Raw genomic sequence first — 18,090 nt, 5'->3', positions numbered from 1 at the left:
GCTTCTCTTGTAATAATTTATTACTTTTTTAAAGTATTTGTAAAATTCACAGACATAAAATTATTCCTACTACTGTCTGTTGCAATAACAAAAATCAGTCTTGCTTCCAGAAAGGTGTTTCTGTATTGCAAGAACTGGAGCTGTCTTGCAGAAGCTTCTGAAGTCATTTCACCCATGGGCTATTGCCTCTTTGGGAATGAGAGGGGAACAGGGAAAAGCAGATGGTTTTACAGAACCAAAAACTAAGTGCTTGAATACTTGAAAGTGTTCTCCAGTTAATTAAACATCCTCTTTAATTATTGCAACTCTTGTCTGATAATGTCAGCAGGGAGTCTCACAAAACATGCCATGATGTGCTCTTCCCTGTACTATCAGGTGACACTGTGAAGTTTGCCCCTCTGTCCAAGGCAGACATTCAGGGCTGTTTCATTAACCAGGTTTTTTAAAGCTGGACATGATTTTTCATTGCGAAAAAATATGCATCTTGTATTGTCTGTACTAATAAAGAGAGGTACCACTGTTCCTAATTACGAGGTCTGTCCTTTCACTGATCAAAGTGTGAATAAATTGAAACAAGTTTTCCATGTGGAAGTGCTCTGCAATATCTGACCCTGCACAGGCATGATTTGCATGTTTTTTTTTTTTAATATATTGAATATACTCTGATCTGTGTAATTTCAAAAGCTGTCGTCCTTTTTTGAGGATATGCCAGCTTGGAGTTTTACTTACGGGTTCACTAGAGTTTTTATTATGGGTTCACTCCTTTGAGCTGAAGAGGAAGTAGTGAAAATCTGTGGGAATGTTTAGCTGAAGTTTAAACACTCTTAGCCTAAACCCTCTGTTTGAAGATTCTCTTTGCAGGGTGGTTGCAGGAGCTGGTTAGAAAATAGCTGCAACATGGATGTCTTCTCAAATATGTTTGTTTTTTGCTTGGGTTCTGGATGGAAAAATTGTAGCTGAACCATCTTGTTGGGCTGTTGGGGCTGTGGCTCAACCCAGAGGCAAAGGGGCCCCTAAGGACATGCTGTGGTGTGGAGCTGAGGTTGGCTGCAGTTAATTCATGGTAAGCAAACTGCTGCCCTGAAAACTTAACAGCACCTCTCCCCTCTCATGGAATTTCCCTGTCTGGTAAAACACTGCTGAGAGGGGCATAGATACAGGGGAAAGCTTAACTGTGGGATCAGGTGTTCTGAGGAAATTCTCCAGCCTGTATTTCTAGTTTAAACTTTTACTGAATAGGAGGAATAGGTGGGGGAAAAGGCTCCTAAGGCCGCGGAGTGCAGGGGCTAGACCTGCGCGGAAGGACCCTGCGGCCATTCCCGTTCCCTGCCTTCCGCCGGCAGCGGCCGCCGCTCCGCCCGCCGCGCCCCGGCGCAGGAAATGGCGCCCGCCTCCCCTCCCCTCCGCGCCCCGCCCCGCCGCGTCATGGCCGCCCGCCGCCTCCCGCCCGGCGCCCTCTCCCTGCGGCAGGTAGGAGCGCCCGGCCCGGCCTGGCCCGGCCCGGCCCGGCGCGGCCTCCCCGCCGGCTGCGGGACGGGTCGCTGCGCCGCAGCCGCCCCCGAGGAGCCGCGTGGCGGCCATTTCCCAGCGCCCCCCCGCGGGCCTTCGCCCCGCCGGGCGGGCTCGTTGTGCAGCCTCTGGGCCAAAACTCGGTTACACCGTGAAATGGATGTCTCTTACGGGGGTGCTGAAAATAATCATTCAGCCGGGTATTTTGTGTTTAAAAACATTATTTTGTTAATCTAATACTCTAATGTATTAACCTGGTGTTTGGCCCGTGTGTTTATACGAAACCGACGTGCCTGAGAGAGCCAAGGCTACGCTCCAGCCGTTGGTGAGGGCAGCGGCGCCTCCGTGTCTGGTTCCCTTCTCCCGAAGCAGCGCGGAGCCGCCGGCCCTGCCGCGGCCGCTCACAGGTTTTTCTCTCCCGCGGCAGTTCCTGAGGCGGCAGCAGGTTCTTCAGCTGTACAGGAAGATCCTGCGGGCGATCCGCGAGGTGCCGGCCGCTGCAGACCGCCGCTACCTCACGGACTGGGCCAGGGAGGAGTTCAGGAGGAATAAAGACGCCACGGACGAGGTGAGGAGAGGCAAGCGGCGCCCCGAGCAGAGCCGGTAGCACGAGCGGAGCTCTGGAGCAGGCCGTGTCCCTGTAACTGCCACGGCAAGGCGTCTTGGAAGCCGCTAGCGCCCCTTTTCCATAAGGAGCATCCGGGTGAAAGATCCAATATCTCCGGGTATAAGCACACACCTATTTCGTGATGGTGGTAAAGTTTCTGTGATTGCCAGGTCAAAAATCTGGAATTACAAATTCGAAGAGAAACTAATAAATTCTACTTGCTTGCGCTAAGGATCTGAAGGAAAAGCACTGAATAATATCATAGTTAAAAAAAAAAAACTTTTAATGCTTTAAAAGTTTAAAAAGCATTAAAAAAGGCTTTTAATGCTTTAATAATTTCATTTTTAATTCCAACTGGTGTCTGTTCATTCAGGCTGAACAAAGCGGGGTGGTTGGCTGTAGGAAGCCTGTGTGAAACGAGGCGACGCGGCGTTTCCTCTGCAGCTCTCATGCTTTCTTGTTGGCGCTTTTGTCGAGCCTGTGCTCGAGGAAATGCTGCCTGAAAAGCAATACCGAGGAAAACAACCAGTTTTTCTTTAAAACATAGGGGTCGTGACGCCCAGGTGTAGCTGACAGTACTCACAAAGGCAGTGGGCAGGCACAAAGAAAATACGATTTGGAGCCTGAATCCCATCATTTTTAAAGCAGAGTTTTAAAAAAAAGATATAATCAACTGCCAAACACGTCATTAAGAAATTGGAGAGAATTAATTTATTGGTTCACCAGTTTTTGTAACCATCTCCATGATTATAGCATTACTTTACACAAAGACCTAATTATTACAACAGCTTTATAAGAAGCTGTCTGTCTTTTAATGGATTCAAAGCAGCGTGCTTGTGAACAACCCATGCACATGCATGCAGGTCCGTAGACTCCACTTTGTTTTGCAGGATGCGATTCGGATGATGATTACTCAAGGCAACATGCAACTTCAGGAGCTTCAACGGACACTTAAGCTGGCAAAATCCTGACCTTAATTTTGTTGCCAGCTGAACTGTTACCCACTGTGAAGAAGTACTTTATTTATTCTTTTTCCCCAGAATGTGGCTATACTGCGGCTCTTTGATGACATTCTGGTAATGTTTGACGATGGAATCTACCACTGTGGAGTTTGGGAAGGGGAGGCTGGGGATTTTTTTTTTTTTTTCCCTTGCTCTTTGTTGGGTTACACTGCTGTTAGGAAATCAGACGGACACCTTAGAGAACTGAAGGGTTTTAAAGCACTGAGTGGATAATGCAGCGTGTGCTGAGATAAATCACAGTAGCAGCGTTTTGTGAGGAAAGTGGAAAATAAATATAAACTAGATGATTGTCTCTTTTCTGTGGTTAACATTCATAGTGGCAACAGCCCTTTCTGTACTGTGCCCAGGGTAGGTTTTCTGGGATTTTTGCTTGTTTGTTTTTGAATGAATAAAGAGCAGAAGTATTTGGGATAAATGAATGGGTCCAAAACAAATAAACATGATAAAATACTGAGCAGTAAGATGATGCTCCTTAATAAGAGAGGAATTAGCGTTAGAAGGGAGGTCCCTCTATCTGAAAATGATTTCAGCCAGAAATGGTTAGGGTTAGGTAACGATACGGTGGCTGCGTGCGGTGTAGGCTGGGGTTTAGGGGCGCAGGGACCCTTCCCTCTCGCCTCGGCCAACACGGCCACGACTCCAGCCACGCTGCCGCTGCCACCGCCCGAGCGGAGCAGGGACAGGGACGGGGACAGGGCAGCGGAGGCCCCGCTTCCAGGGGCAGGAAGGCGCTTCCTTGGCAGCACCCCGCGAAGGGACACCCCAAAGAGCAGCTCCGCGCGCCTGCCGCGGTGTCACTCGCCCTGAGGGCGCTGAGCGCCCGCGCTGGACCGGGCCCGCACACGCCCCTCAGCAGGACAGGGGTGCCAAGTGATGGGAATAAGGTAACTGGGGAAGAGGTTTGGTTTTGGTTCTGCCAGCTGATACGTAGTGGGAGAAGGAAGCTTCCGGAAGGAGCGAGCGGTGTCTTTGCACAGTCGGCCACTGGTACTGCAACTTCGCAGAGACACTCGAGGTTGGGAGCCCCTTCTGCGGTGCTGTTGTAGGCTGTTAGTCATGCCTGGAAGCGCTGCTCCCTCTGAAATAACTCACAGATCACTGTCACCACTTACTAGAACACCTGAGGTTTTATTGAGAGGAAAAAAAAAAAAAACCCTTTTTCTTTCCTTGTTCAATCTTTTAAAAAAAAGGTCCATCTGCTGCTGCCCAGCGTGAGTGCAGTGAGGGCGAGGGGACCCGCTCCGTGTTCTCTGCGTACACAACACTGCAACACAGGCTTTGGAACAAGACTTAATTTACTTGGCAAAACATTCACTTTCTCGAGATGATACAAAAATTAAATGGCACGCTGCTGCATTCCTACAGTAGCTGGAACAAAAGTAACCCTAGGAAAAGTGTCTAGCATGGACTACAGAAGTCAGAGCAACCAAACTAGTGTTTCCATTACTACAGGTACACTGTGTCTGTCTTGCTAGTGCACTAACAAAGGGAATTTTTTAGATCTCGCGATATAATACAATTGTATTTGCTTTAGACATCTGCCAAGAAGACAAAAGCTGGATTACTCATCAGTTAATGGTGTCTTCAGACTGCGTTAAGTGAAGTGTGTTGTCTTCTGTTTGGGGTTCCACAGCATGGAAAGAAATAGATCCTTTTTCCTAGGCTAACTGGATCTTTCTGCATTTGATTTGAACAGCTGTTTTATCATTATCTGTTAAGTGACCTTACTTTATTAACAGGATCTAGTGGAGCCCTGTCAGAGCTAAACGGAGAGAGATTTATATAAAAAATCATAGAGGGCAACACGTATAGGATGGATTTAGGAAAATATTTGCCATTGCGGCCTGAAAGATTTTTTTCAGTCGGGTGACTTGAGCAGAGCCCACATAAGTGCAAGGAGCTGTGCAACCAGGAAACCACTAAAAACATATTTAATGGGGCATTTGTGTTAATAACATAAACCAAAAGCAAAACAAAGTGGCAAGAGATGCCTCTGTACCCGGTGGGATGACTCACCTTAGCAGCTCCCTCGGCAGGGGGGAGCGTGGCCTTGCCCAGCGTCTTTCACCTGCGTTAGGCTCATGATTGCAGTCTATTTCTGTAGCTTCTCTCCACTGACTATAGAGAGACCATGGGGAGTATCTAAAATATTATCAATAGCCCTTTATCACTGAGGAGTTTCTGACAAACGGTCTCCAACATCACAGATTTATTTCAGTGTTGGCACCATCACATGTCAACCTTCAACACACAGTGGAACCCTCTAGCCACATATGACCTGTGCGGAAATCAGAAAATTCCCTTTCCAGAAAGCAGTTTTGGTTTTTAATGCAGTTTGTTTTCAGGCAGCGCCTGGAAATTGTGAGTGCAACAAGTAATGGACTCCTGGAAATAACAAAGAAAGGATCGAATTTGCAGCATATGTTGTCACAGTACAAAGAGTCTGTGTATTTCTCCTGCACGGCTCTGAAGCTTCTGAAGTTGCTTCTAGTCCAGAAAAAGAGCATTTTCATTCGTTTGTCCGTATGTAACAGGCACTACATATAAATATATATGTCGGTGTTCCAGATTCCTACACAGGAGGTTCCGCCCCGGGCCCCGCTGGTTGTGTTTGCCTCTTTGGCGGCTGCTAGCTCTCCTTCTGCACCCTAGTCCTTAGCTTCAGCAGCTCCTCCTCTAAGCTTTTAATATGCTCTTTGAGCGCAGCTTTGTCTTGCTGGGCTCTCTGGTTAGCTTGGCACCGGGCTTCCTCGATCTTCCGCTCGTACCAGCGCTCCATCTGCGCGGACACGGCCTCGAAGAAGCACTGCGTGATCTCCAGGGCCTGCGCCGTGTCTCGGAGCGCGGCGGGCGGCCCCGCGCCGGGCCGGGCCTGCCCGCTCCTGCTGCCCTTCCGCGTCTGCGTCCCTCTGTCCACGAAGGAGCCGCTCTGCGGCTCGGCCTTCGCTGCGTCGGGCAGGGGCTGCACCTTGACGTGTCTTAGCTTGGCCCCCAGGAGCTCGGAGGAAGGCAGCTCCTGCTGAAACCTGGGGACGGTGCCGCCGCTGGCAGCCTTGTCCTTGGGCCTGACGTCGTGGGGGGGTGCTGAAGAGGAGGCTGGTCCAGCACCGCTTAACTCTTGCTCTGCACCTGTAAAATAAAATATATACATACATACATACATATATATATATATACACACACACACACATAAATGCTGTGGGCACTTCTAATGTCCAGGAACTCTCCGTGTGCTGCAGTGTGACGAGCAGTGTGGCTGGCCACGTCCCACACTGCACGCACAGGGCAGAGGCTGCCCACTCACAGCAAGTGCAGCAAGAGGCTTTAGAAGGAAGGGGGATTAAAAAAAGAGCATGCCAGATGCCCCAAGTAGTTTTTTTTACGTGGTTGATATTTACAGACTCCCTATTTGTACAAACTTGAAGCTCCACTGATTCTACAGACACACCAGACTCCTGACACTTCTGAACTGTTCAGCAAAGTGGGTGGCACTGGCTGCTGCAGGTGGCTCCTACATGGTCTCCTCCCGCCCAGTCTCATGGGTGGCCTGGTCCATGCCTGCTCTCCATGGGGCCATGGCTCAGGGACACGATCCATTTTACAGAAGCCCCATGCTTTGACGGGGCTCTCTTTGGATCACCCAGGGCTGTATTCTGCCTCTTGGTTTTGTTTTTTTCCCCCCTCAAAAGCTTACCTGGCCAAGCAGGGAGGAGTGGCTTTAACTATGCTCTTCCCTGTTCTCAGGATGGCCTTGAGCTCTGAATGGGATTGAAGGCTCTCAGACAATTTTTTTATTTGTTTTTGTCAGTTCCATAATGAACTAACACTTAAATATTCTTTGGCTCAAGTGGAAAGGAAAAAAAAAAAAGAGAGAGAGAGGTTTATTCCATAGGCCTGTAGCTTGGGCAGTAACGTCTTACATTTGGTACCTTACTCCCTACCACGATAGGATTCATACATGTGAAAAGCACTAAATGCAATATATTTTCTTCAGTGGACTCTGGATAATCAGTGCACCTTCCTGACAAACAGCAGGGTGGGAACAGGTCTGTCCAGGAGGCTGGAGAAACTTCAAAAAATTAAGTTATTTAGAGCATCAAAGGACTTGGCTTCAAAGGCATAGTAACACAGAAGCAGCAGGTCAAGACAGTGGAATTCCACCCAACTGTATCTTCAGATAGTCCCAGTGGGATACTGAAGTGTTTTCTGATCCCAAGACACAACGCATATGGATGGGGAAAAGCACAGAGCCACATTTGCTGCCTATCAGGGGCATTAACACAAGTATCTCTCGGTTATTAGCCGGCCTTTGGCCGCCACACCTTGAGTACGTGACAGGGCTGTGACCAGGACACGTGCGCGGGCGGTACCTGCCGCGGCGTCGCGCTGCGCGCCGGCGCGTGCTCCGAGGCCCCGCTGGCTCCGCGGCGCGGCGCCGGCCAGGCTGGGGGGCAGCGCGGCGCCCGCGCGCTGCGGGGAGCCCTCCCGGCCGCTCTGCACCGGGGGCTCCGTGTCCAGCGTCTCGGCGAGGGAGTCGCCTGTGGACAGCGTGGATTTCGGTCTCGAGGATCTGCAGTCACCGGAGAGCCTGAGCTCCAGATTCTGAATCTTCAACAGGCACCAGGTCTTCAGCTCATCCACCAGGGAGGTCTGTAAGAGAGAGGCTGCGAGTCACACGGGCCGCTCTAGGCCCGGAGGGCGGAGGATGTGCAGCAGGAACGATGCGGACCAAGCCCCGCGTTGGACAGAACCTTCTGCATTTCTAACGTACTGCTCTGCAAGCTGGGTTTAGACATTAGGTGGAATTAGGAATAATTTATTCTTTGAAGCTCCTTGGCCCGGCTCAGCAGACGGGCTCAACCCGCAGGCTCTCCGCGCGCTGCCCACCTGCCGCTTGTCGCCCTCGCTGCGCTGCAGCTCCGCGTGCTGCTGCAGGCGGCGGAGGCACTCGCTCCTCTCGGCCGACAGCCGCTCAGCCATGAGCTTGTCCAAAACACGCAGCTGCGGGAAAACCAAACGGAGCTGAAACGATCACGCTAAAAAACTAAACACAAAAACAGTTTTTGAAGCTTATAAATCAATACTACAAGTATATATATATATAGCTCACAAAAAAGCAGCAATCACAGAACTATCTGATTTAGAAAAGGCATGAAAAATAAGTAATTTAAAGGATTTAGAGGTGCAGTGCAAAGGAGTTCAACAAGAGGGATTTTACGACTATAAATCTATCAATCAGCTGTAGGACTGCATTCTGTCTTTAGTTTCTCTCTAATGACCTCAAACAGTTAGATTTATTGTCTAAACACATGCCTAAAGCCACTTACACATTAAATGTGTTTTTGCTCAAAACCCTATTTAGTATCATTAGATCCCTGTAGACTGTCACAGTTCCCTGGTCTTGAATATTAGGTTTCAGGTTCTTTTTTTACAACAAAAGAAGCAATGAACAGACAGCGACAATGCAAACATTCATTAAGCTTAGGATATATTTCTAATAATCACATGGACAAGTCAGACTCATTTTCTTACTTGATGTTGAGTCTTGCTTTCCATTTGGCCCAGCTTAACATTCATCTTATCTTGTACCGTCCCAAACTCAGCTTTTATCTCTTCCACAGTTGCCTCCAGCTGGTTCTCCAGTTTATTTATCAAAGGCTCACAACGACATCCGTTTATTGGTGCCTGAAAAGAGTAGTAGAGTATACAGAGCCATAGTGGAGTAGCTTGCTCTATCCCTCTGCTTTCTCTGTGTGCTTGGAGCACTATCACAGCTTCTCCGGGTCAGTGTCTTGCTCTTCTGTGCCGGGGACTGCATCTCACCCCCCGAGCATCGCACAGCTCAGCAGAGGATAGAACGATGCCCCAGCAAGACAGGACCTTGTTTGGAGAAGAACAGTCTAGCAAAGGATTCATCTCTGGGGACAAATCCTAAAATAACCCACTGCTGGTTGCACCTGGGCCACAGGTACACGTGGGGCAGACTGTACAGGCTGTGGTGCCGCATGGGGGCACCGCGTTACACCGTGTGTCCCGGTGCTGCCGCTCTGTGGTGCAGGACAGAGCCCCCCACGCGGGATCCACACGGAGCCTCCCTGGGGCCAAGGCAGCTCCTCCTCGTCGCCTTCAACCACAGGCAGAAACTGGCTCCCTTGGGGGTGAGTCGGAGCCTCACAAGGCGGCTCCACGTCTGTCCCTGGCGGAGGCCCCCTCTCTCCTTGGCTCTTTCACAAACTGGGACTTCCTTCCACTGCAGGGAAGGCAGAGCACTAGGGAAAGCATCAGAAATAGGGATACTAAGAAATTCTGTCTTTTGCTCAGGGCCTGAGGGCATCAAAGATGACAGAAGAGCCAAAAAGAAGGGGAGGGAAGAGTGTCGTGTATTCAGGGATTACTAAAAAAAAAAAAGAGAAGTCTCAACATATTAAGTTAATCTTTGTGAATAGATCAGCTTTGCATACAACTGCTGTCCGCTCTCTACACCTTTCTTCCTGGTCCCTAAATCCTTCCTACTTGCCCTTTCCCCTATTGCCAGACCCTAGGGACAGGGATGGACTCATTTCAATGTCTGAAAGGTCCTCCAGTCTTCCCAGGTGTTGCCACAAAACGACCAGTGATGATTACAGGTTGGCTCACCTGCAAGCTGTGATCTGGCTCATCTGCCCACTGTCAAGAAAATCCCATAATGCCATAAAGTGTCTGGAGACTTCCCGCTGTTTATACAGAAGGATCTTAAAAGAGTGGCCAATAAAGCCTTTGGGGTCTGGCTTTAGTCATCCTTGTAGTCTTTTGAAGCTCAAAGCACCGCAAAGGAACAGGGGTAGCTGGTTTGGGGATGTGAGACACCAGTGAAGCTGAAGGACTCTTTCTCCCAGAGGTGCAGGGTGCTGCTTAGGAAAAGCAGCTGTATGGGATTTACAGTGTCTACAGGGTAATTTGCTGCCTGCTTTCATGCTCTTTTATAAATGTGCACTGGCGGGTATTTGCAGAATCAAATAAACTGGGTGGAGTAAAGTGTTAGTCCCTGAACTGCAATAAATGCACATGAGCTGGAACTCCTGGACTACTTGCAAGCCGATTTCTGAAAAGTTCCTGTCTCTAGCAGTCTTAGGATCTCCAAAGCATTGCTGGAATGAACAGAAAGAACTGAAATTAAACGTACTGAACATGCTTCAGTTCTTGGCTTAGGCAGCAAGATTAAATGTTCACACAGTGTTTTTATATTTTTCCCGTCCTCACTGAAAATGCTCTTTACATTTCTGACCTGAAATCTTAATATTGCACAGTGTATCATAAAAGCGCCAGTGTCATTTCCAAACACCGTTCACACCTTATCTACAAAAGGAAAACAACGGAGAGACCAAGACGAGCTAAGTGTTCGTTCCTTGGCACGGATGAGCCCAGCCTGTTGCTCAGCAGGCTTCACGCCCAAGCGGCGCCGAGGCTCCTCGCCGCGCGCTCCGCTCACCTGCATGACGCGGCCGTCGCGCCCGCGGTACAGCGTGTACAGCTGGTAGGCTCGCGCCGCGTGCGGCGGCGGCGGCGACGAGCAGCCGCGTTTGCTTCTGCGCTTGGGCGGGTGCTGCTGGGGCCCAGCGGGGGGCTGCTGGTCGGCTGGGGAGATGGGGTCCGAGAGCGCCGAAACCTGCAGGAAACACGACAGCGCTTCTCCTGGTTACGGGCCCTCTAGTCCTGTCAGGGACTCGGCACGTTCATTGTGGTAATTACTGCAAAAACCTGATGAAGACCTAAGTCCAGCTGCTGTGGCTGGCCACAACCTGCTGTTTATCAACACAATAACCAAATATCTGCCCAAATGCAGCTTGCATGACCCCCCAGCAAAAGAATTTCCCCACCAGAAATGGGTTTTGCCTGCAGACTACTCCTGTTCCACAGCAGAGGCTGGAGAGCAGGCAGGAGGGACACAAGTGCTGTTAGTCAGCAGAGGTTGTAAGTCTACAACTACCTTTTCTTTTGGCTTCTTCTTCTTGCCCTTCTTGCCTCCAGGGCCCGGGGAGGCTGAGCGGGGCTCCTCTTTCAGCTCGCTTTTCCCCTGGGGTGGCTGCTCGCTGCTCGGGGTGTCCTCGGCAGCCGAGACACTGCCCTGTTCGAAGGGAAGCAGCAAGAGTCCAGCAGTTGTACAGTTGTAGGGATGGGGAGAAAGTGGCTTTTCTTCACATTTTCAATGCCAAGCGGGTCAGCAAGAACGAAAGTGCCACAGAGAGGCTTTAGCAGCAAAGCACAAAGCATGTCCCTGTCCCTGGGACTCCCCTCGGACAGGCCATGCAGACTTCTGCTGCCCTCGCACAAAATAGACCCATCCTGGTACTTCTAGCCCTAATGGGTTTTATTCCCACTCCCCCCTTGCAACGCAGCTGGTGACGCTGGGCTGTACCTTGCTCTGCACCACTTCATCTCGAGGCACGGACTGAGCCCGCCTCTCCTCCTTCAGCCTCTCCCTCTTCTTCCGCAGGCTCCTTCCACGATTAAAGCGCGACACCTGAGGACGGACACCGTTACTCTGCACTCTCCCTGCCATGGAAGCCACGCAGTAAAGCAGACTGGTTTAAACACCTCCCCAGGGACAACGCACGGAGGAGAACGCAGTCTGACGGGCTCAGTAACGCGGCCATTAACGGCTGTGAAAACACCACCACCGAGCTACATCCAGCGGGGACTTTTTTGCTGTCCCTGGCAGCTCTCCCCCTTTTTGCTGTCCCCAACCCAAGGTGCTGCAGGTGCCTCCACAGCAGAAACACAAGCAGGAGGCAGGAGGCTCCCCAGGGCTCGAGCACAGGCCCTCAGAGCTGGGGTGACCACGGGGGGCCCTGCAGACCTGAGCCTGCGCCCAGCTCCACGCGCCAGGGCCGGACATGGGTGACACACCTGGGATGCCTTCGTGAGGAGAAGCGCGACCTCGGGATTGTTGTTCTGCCTGGCAGCCTCGAGAGGGGTCTGGCCTGCCTGAGGGGGAAACAGCACACAGCTTCCTTCAAAGCACAAATTACTGAACACGTAGCATTTCTCCCCATAATGTTAGCAAGTGCTCCGTGCACAGGAGTAAAATGACGAAGAGTTTTATTAGTTCTCCCAGATTTAATTTAGCTCTCTATCCAAATATTTTCTACCAACACTAGAAAAACTTGCTCAGAGTCTGCATTAATACAGAATATCAAAGAAACTCCATGTGCCACTTACATTGTTGACAACTGACGTATCGGCCCCCGCCTCCAGCAACAGCTTAACCACCTTTTTGTGATTTAGAGCCGCGGCGACGTGGAGTGCAGTGTCTCCTGCCTGGAAATTGTAAAGCAAAATGCAGCCATGTGGTGGGTGTCTTGGGGCAGAAATCCGAGCCTCCCAACAGCCGCTCCTGCTTCAGGAGACCCACCGGCTCGATGTAACAACTATTCTTAAATTAGGCTTGGTTGAGTGGATGGGGGAGGAAGGCAGCAGGAAGGGCAAAAATTTGCTGCTGCTGCTGCTGCCCTCTTTGGAGGAGCACAGCCGGGCCTGTTGCACACGCAGCGACACGAGACGCAGCGCGGAGCCGGCCCCACCAGCGCAGCAGACAGCTCCGAGGGCAAAAGGGGCTTCCCAGGGCCTCCCCTCTCCCAGCAGGCCGGGTCACTCGGCAAGCAGGGAGCCACAGGTCGCTCAGCTCAGAAACCATTAGCAGTGGCGAGCGGGGCGCTGTTCTCTCGAGGTGACCCCTCAAGAAGAGCTGCGTGTGGCATCGAGCCAAGGGGCTGTAGGAGCAGCGCCTGCGACACAGCCCTGCGCTTGCTGTGGCAGAGCCGGAGACGCTGTATTTGGGCAGGAAACGTCCTCCCTGTCCCCCTGCCCTGCGTTTTGTCCCCAAGATGTGAGGGCCCCTGTGCAGGAGGTGCCTGGAAAGCTCTGTCTGGCTGCTGGCGCGGGAGGCGCTTCTGCTCCGACAGACACGCGCTGGGCAGCGCCATCTGACAGGGCGACGGAGGAGAGCGGCGTTTCCCTACGCCAGGTTCACTCTGGATAATCTTAATATTCAGCAGTTCATTTTACAAATTAAAAAAATCTCATCTTCAAATAAAATTACATCGCAAATTCAACATGCCAAAATTCATCCTGTAATACCTCCTATCTAAGGAACATACAGAGCAGAGAGCATCTTTGTGATCCTGGACTATGGGTAAAGCTTCCCGGGAACATGAGATCATGTGGTAAAATACCACACAGCTTATTTATTTAGCAGCTTTAATGTATTTTTAATGCACTAAATCTGTTCCCTTCTACCACCCAATTAGGCTATGCATCCAGGAACTTCCCAGGTAAAAAAATATGGATTATTAATTCTAGCTTATACTGCATATACTGAATTTAAAGCAGTCTTTCTTCTTGCTTACTGTATTTTTGACTCCTACTCTTTCATAATGCACCAGAGCAGAACAAAATTTCCAAAGAAAATTGCACTTTTGTAGCATCTGAACAGTGATGAGCTCTGCTTCACACTAACCAAGTGCTGTAATCACAGAATGGTTGAGGTCGGAAGGGACCTCTAGAGATCACCTAGTCCAACCCCCCCTGCTCCAGCGGGGACACCTAGAGCACGGGGCACAGGGTGGCATCCAGGAGGGTTTGGAAGATCTCCAGAGAAGGAGACTCCACAGCCTCTCTGGGCAGCCTGTTCCAGGGCTCTGTCACCCTCACAGGAAAGAAGTTCTTCTTCACATGGAGATGGAACTTCCTGTGTTTCAATTTATACCCATTACCCCTTGTCCTGTCATTGGCTACCATCAAGAAGAGTTTGGCCCCAGCCTCTCTACATTCTCCCCTCAGTGGCTGTAATATGATTACCTGGGAGAAAGGCCAAATCCCTGGCGCAGTCCCATGCTGTACAGAAGTAGCAGAGCAAGACTGAGGAAACCCGACCCCTACCCCAAGGCTTGTGCCCAACCCCTCTGCCATAACCCCCTTCTACACAATCGTGCTTGTAAAGACACCCATACTTAGGAAATGCTTTAACAAAATGATGCAAATGTGATGGCAAAATAATAAACCACGGATATGCCAGTACTTTGAGACTATTTTTAGAAGCTCGGGCACTCAGCATGGCAGTGGAAGCCATATTAGAGTGGGATTGCTTGGGTTGGAATCCCTCCTTCCAGTGACTCCGTGCGCAAAGGGTGCACGTCGCAATGAGGTTCATGCACTGACCTGGTTCTTTTCATGGACTGAACAGAAAGCAGTGAGCAGCACCCTAACGATGGGCAAGTGATTATAGCGAGCAGCCACATGCAGACAGGTATCTCCTGCCTGCAAACAGAAACAAAGCTCTGAGCATGTAATTGCAGCAGGAAAGTTTGTGCTTGTCATGGTGGTCCCAGGTAGAATAATCCTATTAAAACAAGAGAGTCGTAAACAAGAGGTTCCTTCTCTGTGAGCAGCTGGGCTGTCTTCTCCCCAATACAAGAGCCACTGTCATAGCCAGGAAGGTTTAGCAACAGCTGGGAGGTGGCGTGGAGGGACCTGAATTTTATAGCCATCGATGGGAAATAAGTGTTGATGTAAGTGAAGTACCACAGTGCTCCTAGGCATTCCTGTGCTACCAAAGCTGCTTTACATTTCTGCATCTAATCTGCTCCCCTGAGCCCCAAACCAAGGCGATTTACCACCCAAACTCGCTTCCACATGTACTGCAAAGGTGATGGGGGTCAGTCGGGTCCCTTGGCAAAGGTCAGGAGAAAAACAGTGTTTATGACTAAAATCACAGTTTAAACACTTCCAAGAATTTCCACCTGTCAGAATAATGTAGTTAATACAAAGAAAGACACACAAAAGTTAACACATGCCCTTTTTAAAACTCACATTATTTTTGAGATCTGCTCGAGATCCTCCAAGTAATAAAATGCGAGTACTCTGGGAATGGCTGTTCTGGCAAGCCAGGTGAAGAGGTGTGTTACCTGCCTTAGAGAAATACAGGAAAATATAAAATCCATCTTTAGAAATTGGGCATAAAACCTTTTTAAAAATTATTAAAAAGTAAAAATCTCACAGTTCTCAGCAGTGGGAAACTGCTGCTGTTATTTCAACATAGCTATGAACTGAACGAACCTGAGACTGAAATGCCCTCTCCAGCATGAAATCATTTACCAAGGCTAGCACAAAGGTGGGAATCAGACAGTTTAAAGAAGTCATCACTGCTCAAGTCTTCTTACAGGAAGCAAAGAATCTGGAAACTTTCTGAGTCATTAAAAATGAACAACATTAACGATAACTTAATTTGAATAAATAGCACTTCCCATGTCTTGATACTCCTCAGGACACAGTCTGGCTTCCAATCCTATTATCTTCATAACATTTTCCTTCTCTGCTTGTCTCTGTCTGTGGCTAATCTGCTGCAAACATCTGAAAACCGGCACATGTGAGTGGAAAAGAAAGGCAGGAGGCGAAGGAGGACCCTGCAGAGCCCACGCTCAGCAGCAGCGGCAGAGCAAAGGGCAGGTGAGATTCCCGTTCCTCACTGGATGGTCTAACTCATTCACCTTCCCTGTGCACCTGCATTTCTGCATGCTGGAGGACAAGAGTGTATTCACATGGATGCTTCCACCATATAAATCTAATTCTTGTGTTTGCAATTACAGGGTGCAGAGTTTAGGCTACAGAGCCTGGATGCTCACAAAGCACAAAAGTCTGCAGGCAAGAGAAGAAAAGAGAAAGAGAAGGAACATAGAAACCTTCAAGCTCCCACCAAATCATAAATTACAGTTCTAGAAGGAAGCAAACAGGCAGTTTTTACTAGAAGAAACCTAAAAACAGAGGTTTTTTACTTTTGTATTTTTTCTAATATTTTGAAGGGTTTTATTGGTCTGACAATATTGGGCTTTTTTGGGCCTGAAAATGTTTGGTTTTTGGTCCCCAAGAACCAAAAGTGAAAAGGTTTCACACGCTTACTGGGCTGACTGACTGCTTCACTTGATTATCTTCCTTAATTTGTCCCTCTGATTTTCAAGGCACTGATCAAAGCTGCCGGATTTGAATTCCAAAGGGACTACTCCTAGATAGGATCTTTGGTCTTCTGATGGCACATCATTATTTCAGGCCCGAATGTGTCTCTCCTTTCCGAGCAGCCCCTGAAAAGCCCCTGGTGCTTTTATTAAAAGCCATCTGGAGCGCTGTCAGTGCCAGGCAGGAGGAGAGACCCTGCCCAGCCCGTGGTGCTGGAGGAGCCGATCGCACGAGCTCGGGAGCTGGCCTGGCCCCTCTCGCACAGGGGCTAGGTGTAGAGAAGCATAGATACAAATCGTCCCCAAGTAGCCCTAGAAGAAATGACCAGGAATTACATAAAAGAGCAGGCTAGCATCAAACCCCTCCTGCTTCCTGAGCTCCAGAAGCCGGTGGCTGTCCCACCACCTGAGCAGCAGGAGTCACAGTGCAGCCGCCAAGGTCTCTAGCGCTGCAGGGTGCTCCTGCGCGCCACGCTTGGCCCTGGCTGCCAAAAAAGCGGGTGCAGCCACGGAGCCTGGGCAGCCGTCACACAGGAAGTTGAGGTTCTTGCAAGGAAACCGTTTTGGGATGAAACAGATTTAAGCTTGTTGCTCTTCTCAAAAGCAGAAGGGGTGAAAGCGTGTGCGCGTCTAAGCATGGTCACTCTCATTTTTCAGCAGCTCCTGAGAAAAGCTGATGTCCATTAAAGAATACAATCCCTAACACTGAAGTACTAAGGGCGAGGAGCACATGGGCAAAGCACAAAAGGCCTGCACAGCAGCTGCTCACACAGAATTAACGCCAGCCAGGCATCAGCACTGCCAGGCTCTCCTGTGCACGTGCTTTTTAAAAGAGGTTGTCTCAAAACAACTGATCTGTGCTGTAAAGATTTTCATAAGGGCCTACACTAGTGTATTAAGAAGAACTTTAAAAAAAAATAAATATAAAGGATTTTTTCCCCCTATGTTGATTGCATTCATTTGGGTAATTTCTCAAAATTGGATTGTGAATCCAATCCTTTTCCTATTAGTACAATTCATGTTTATTTTTATCTTACAGCAATCAAAATGAACCCATTCAGTATAAACAACAATAGCAACTCTATAGCACTTCAAAGAATGCATTAATTATGGCTAAAGAACACTGGAATTCCTATGGAAAAATCCACAGTAGTGGAGAGATGGTAGCTGTCAAAATATGGATTTCCTAATACCTGTGAGGAATCATCTAGGCTTGACTGATGCAGAAAGGATATGAAACCCCACTCTGTCTTTCTGAGAAATGCCATGAGCAGCAATCTCCAAGGATGAGAGTCCCCACGGCGCACGAGCACGGGCAGCGCCGCGGGTACGTGCCGTGGGCTTGTGCCTCACCTTGTTCCTGGCGAGGACGTTGGCCCCTGCTTTGACGAGCAGCCTGGCGGAGTGGCTGAATCCGTGCCAGGAGGCCTCGTGGAGCGCGGTGTTCCCGTCCTGCAGAGCACACGCACACGCGGAGCAGCTGAGCGCGCCGTGCCCCGCACGGAGCGCCGCTGCACGCACAGCACAGCTGCTGCACGTGCTCCCTCGTCGTTTAATACTTTATCTTCCTTTCCCGCTACCTGATTTTCTACTTCATTTTTAGCAGAAGTAGAAATGTAGCAGACTTGACTTAGCAAACACCCTGCACGCTTTCATGTCTCCCAAACTCCTGCCATGGTGATGTGCCGCAGCGATGCTGCCTTGGGAGGACCGGCCAGGCTCCTCTGCTCTGCTGGAATGAAATCTAATGTTTCTAGCCTTCTTCCACAGTTTTCCCATAAAAAATTGAAGTTCTGAAGCTCCTGACAACTACTCGATAACTGTCTTTAGTTCCCAAGACAGAGCTGGGTATTGGGGACAGAAGATCATGCAGGTTTTGATTGTGATTCTACTCCACGTAGCTCAAAGAGAGGCTGTGCTGGGAGTTACTTACAGGTATGTTTTTTAACTAAGACACATAGTAAGT

General features: G+C 49.6%; 2 protein-coding genes across 3 annotated transcripts in view; one reads left to right on the top strand and one right to left on the bottom strand.

Moving 5' to 3' along the window:
* Positions 1–1,422: 1,422 nt before the first annotated feature.
* Positions 1,423–3,130, top strand: LYRM2 (LYR motif containing 2). The gene is made up of 3 exons (XM_088519766.1): positions 1,423–1,470; positions 1,937–2,077; positions 3,007–3,130. The coding sequence occupies exons 1-3, from the start codon at positions 1,426–1,428 to the stop codon at positions 3,085–3,087; spliced, it is 267 nt and encodes an 88-aa protein (XP_088375892.1). The 5' UTR covers positions 1,423–1,425; the 3' UTR covers positions 3,088–3,130.
* A 2,611-nt stretch (positions 3,131–5,741) lies between these two features.
* ANKRD6 (ankyrin repeat domain 6) overlaps positions 5,742–18,090 on the bottom strand; it is a 28,971-nt gene continuing 16,622 nt past the window's right edge. For both annotated transcript variants that reach the window (XM_088519752.1, XM_088519751.1), the window contains 12 exons: positions 17,478–17,576; positions 14,986–15,084; positions 14,335–14,433; positions 12,337–12,435; positions 12,025–12,102; positions 11,534–11,638; positions 11,105–11,242; positions 10,607–10,783; positions 8,671–8,823; positions 8,026–8,139; positions 7,494–7,788; positions 5,742–6,267 (listed from right to left, as the gene is read on the bottom strand). In XM_088519752.1, the coding sequence (XP_088375878.1) occupies positions 5,768–6,267; positions 7,494–7,788; positions 8,026–8,139; positions 8,671–8,823; positions 10,607–10,783; positions 11,105–11,242; positions 11,534–11,638; positions 12,025–12,102; positions 12,337–12,435; positions 14,335–14,433; positions 14,986–15,084; positions 17,478–17,576 (1,956 nt within the window). In that variant the 3' untranslated portion in view covers positions 5,742–5,767. The remainder of the gene's footprint in view (positions 6,268–7,493; positions 7,789–8,025; positions 8,140–8,670; positions 8,824–10,606; positions 10,784–11,104; positions 11,243–11,533; positions 11,639–12,024; positions 12,103–12,336; positions 12,436–14,334; positions 14,434–14,985; positions 15,085–17,477; positions 17,577–18,090) is intronic.

Source organism: Tinamus guttatus, unplaced genomic scaffold, assembly GCF_059628265.1.
Source record: "Tinamus guttatus ecotype Peru unplaced genomic scaffold, ASM5962826v1 Tinamus_guttatus_pri_ptg000070l, whole genome shotgun sequence".
NCBI classification, from domain to species: Eukaryota; Metazoa; Chordata; class Aves; order Tinamiformes; family Tinamidae; genus Tinamus; species Tinamus guttatus.
This window is presented reverse-complemented; position numbering and strand designations above follow the sequence as displayed.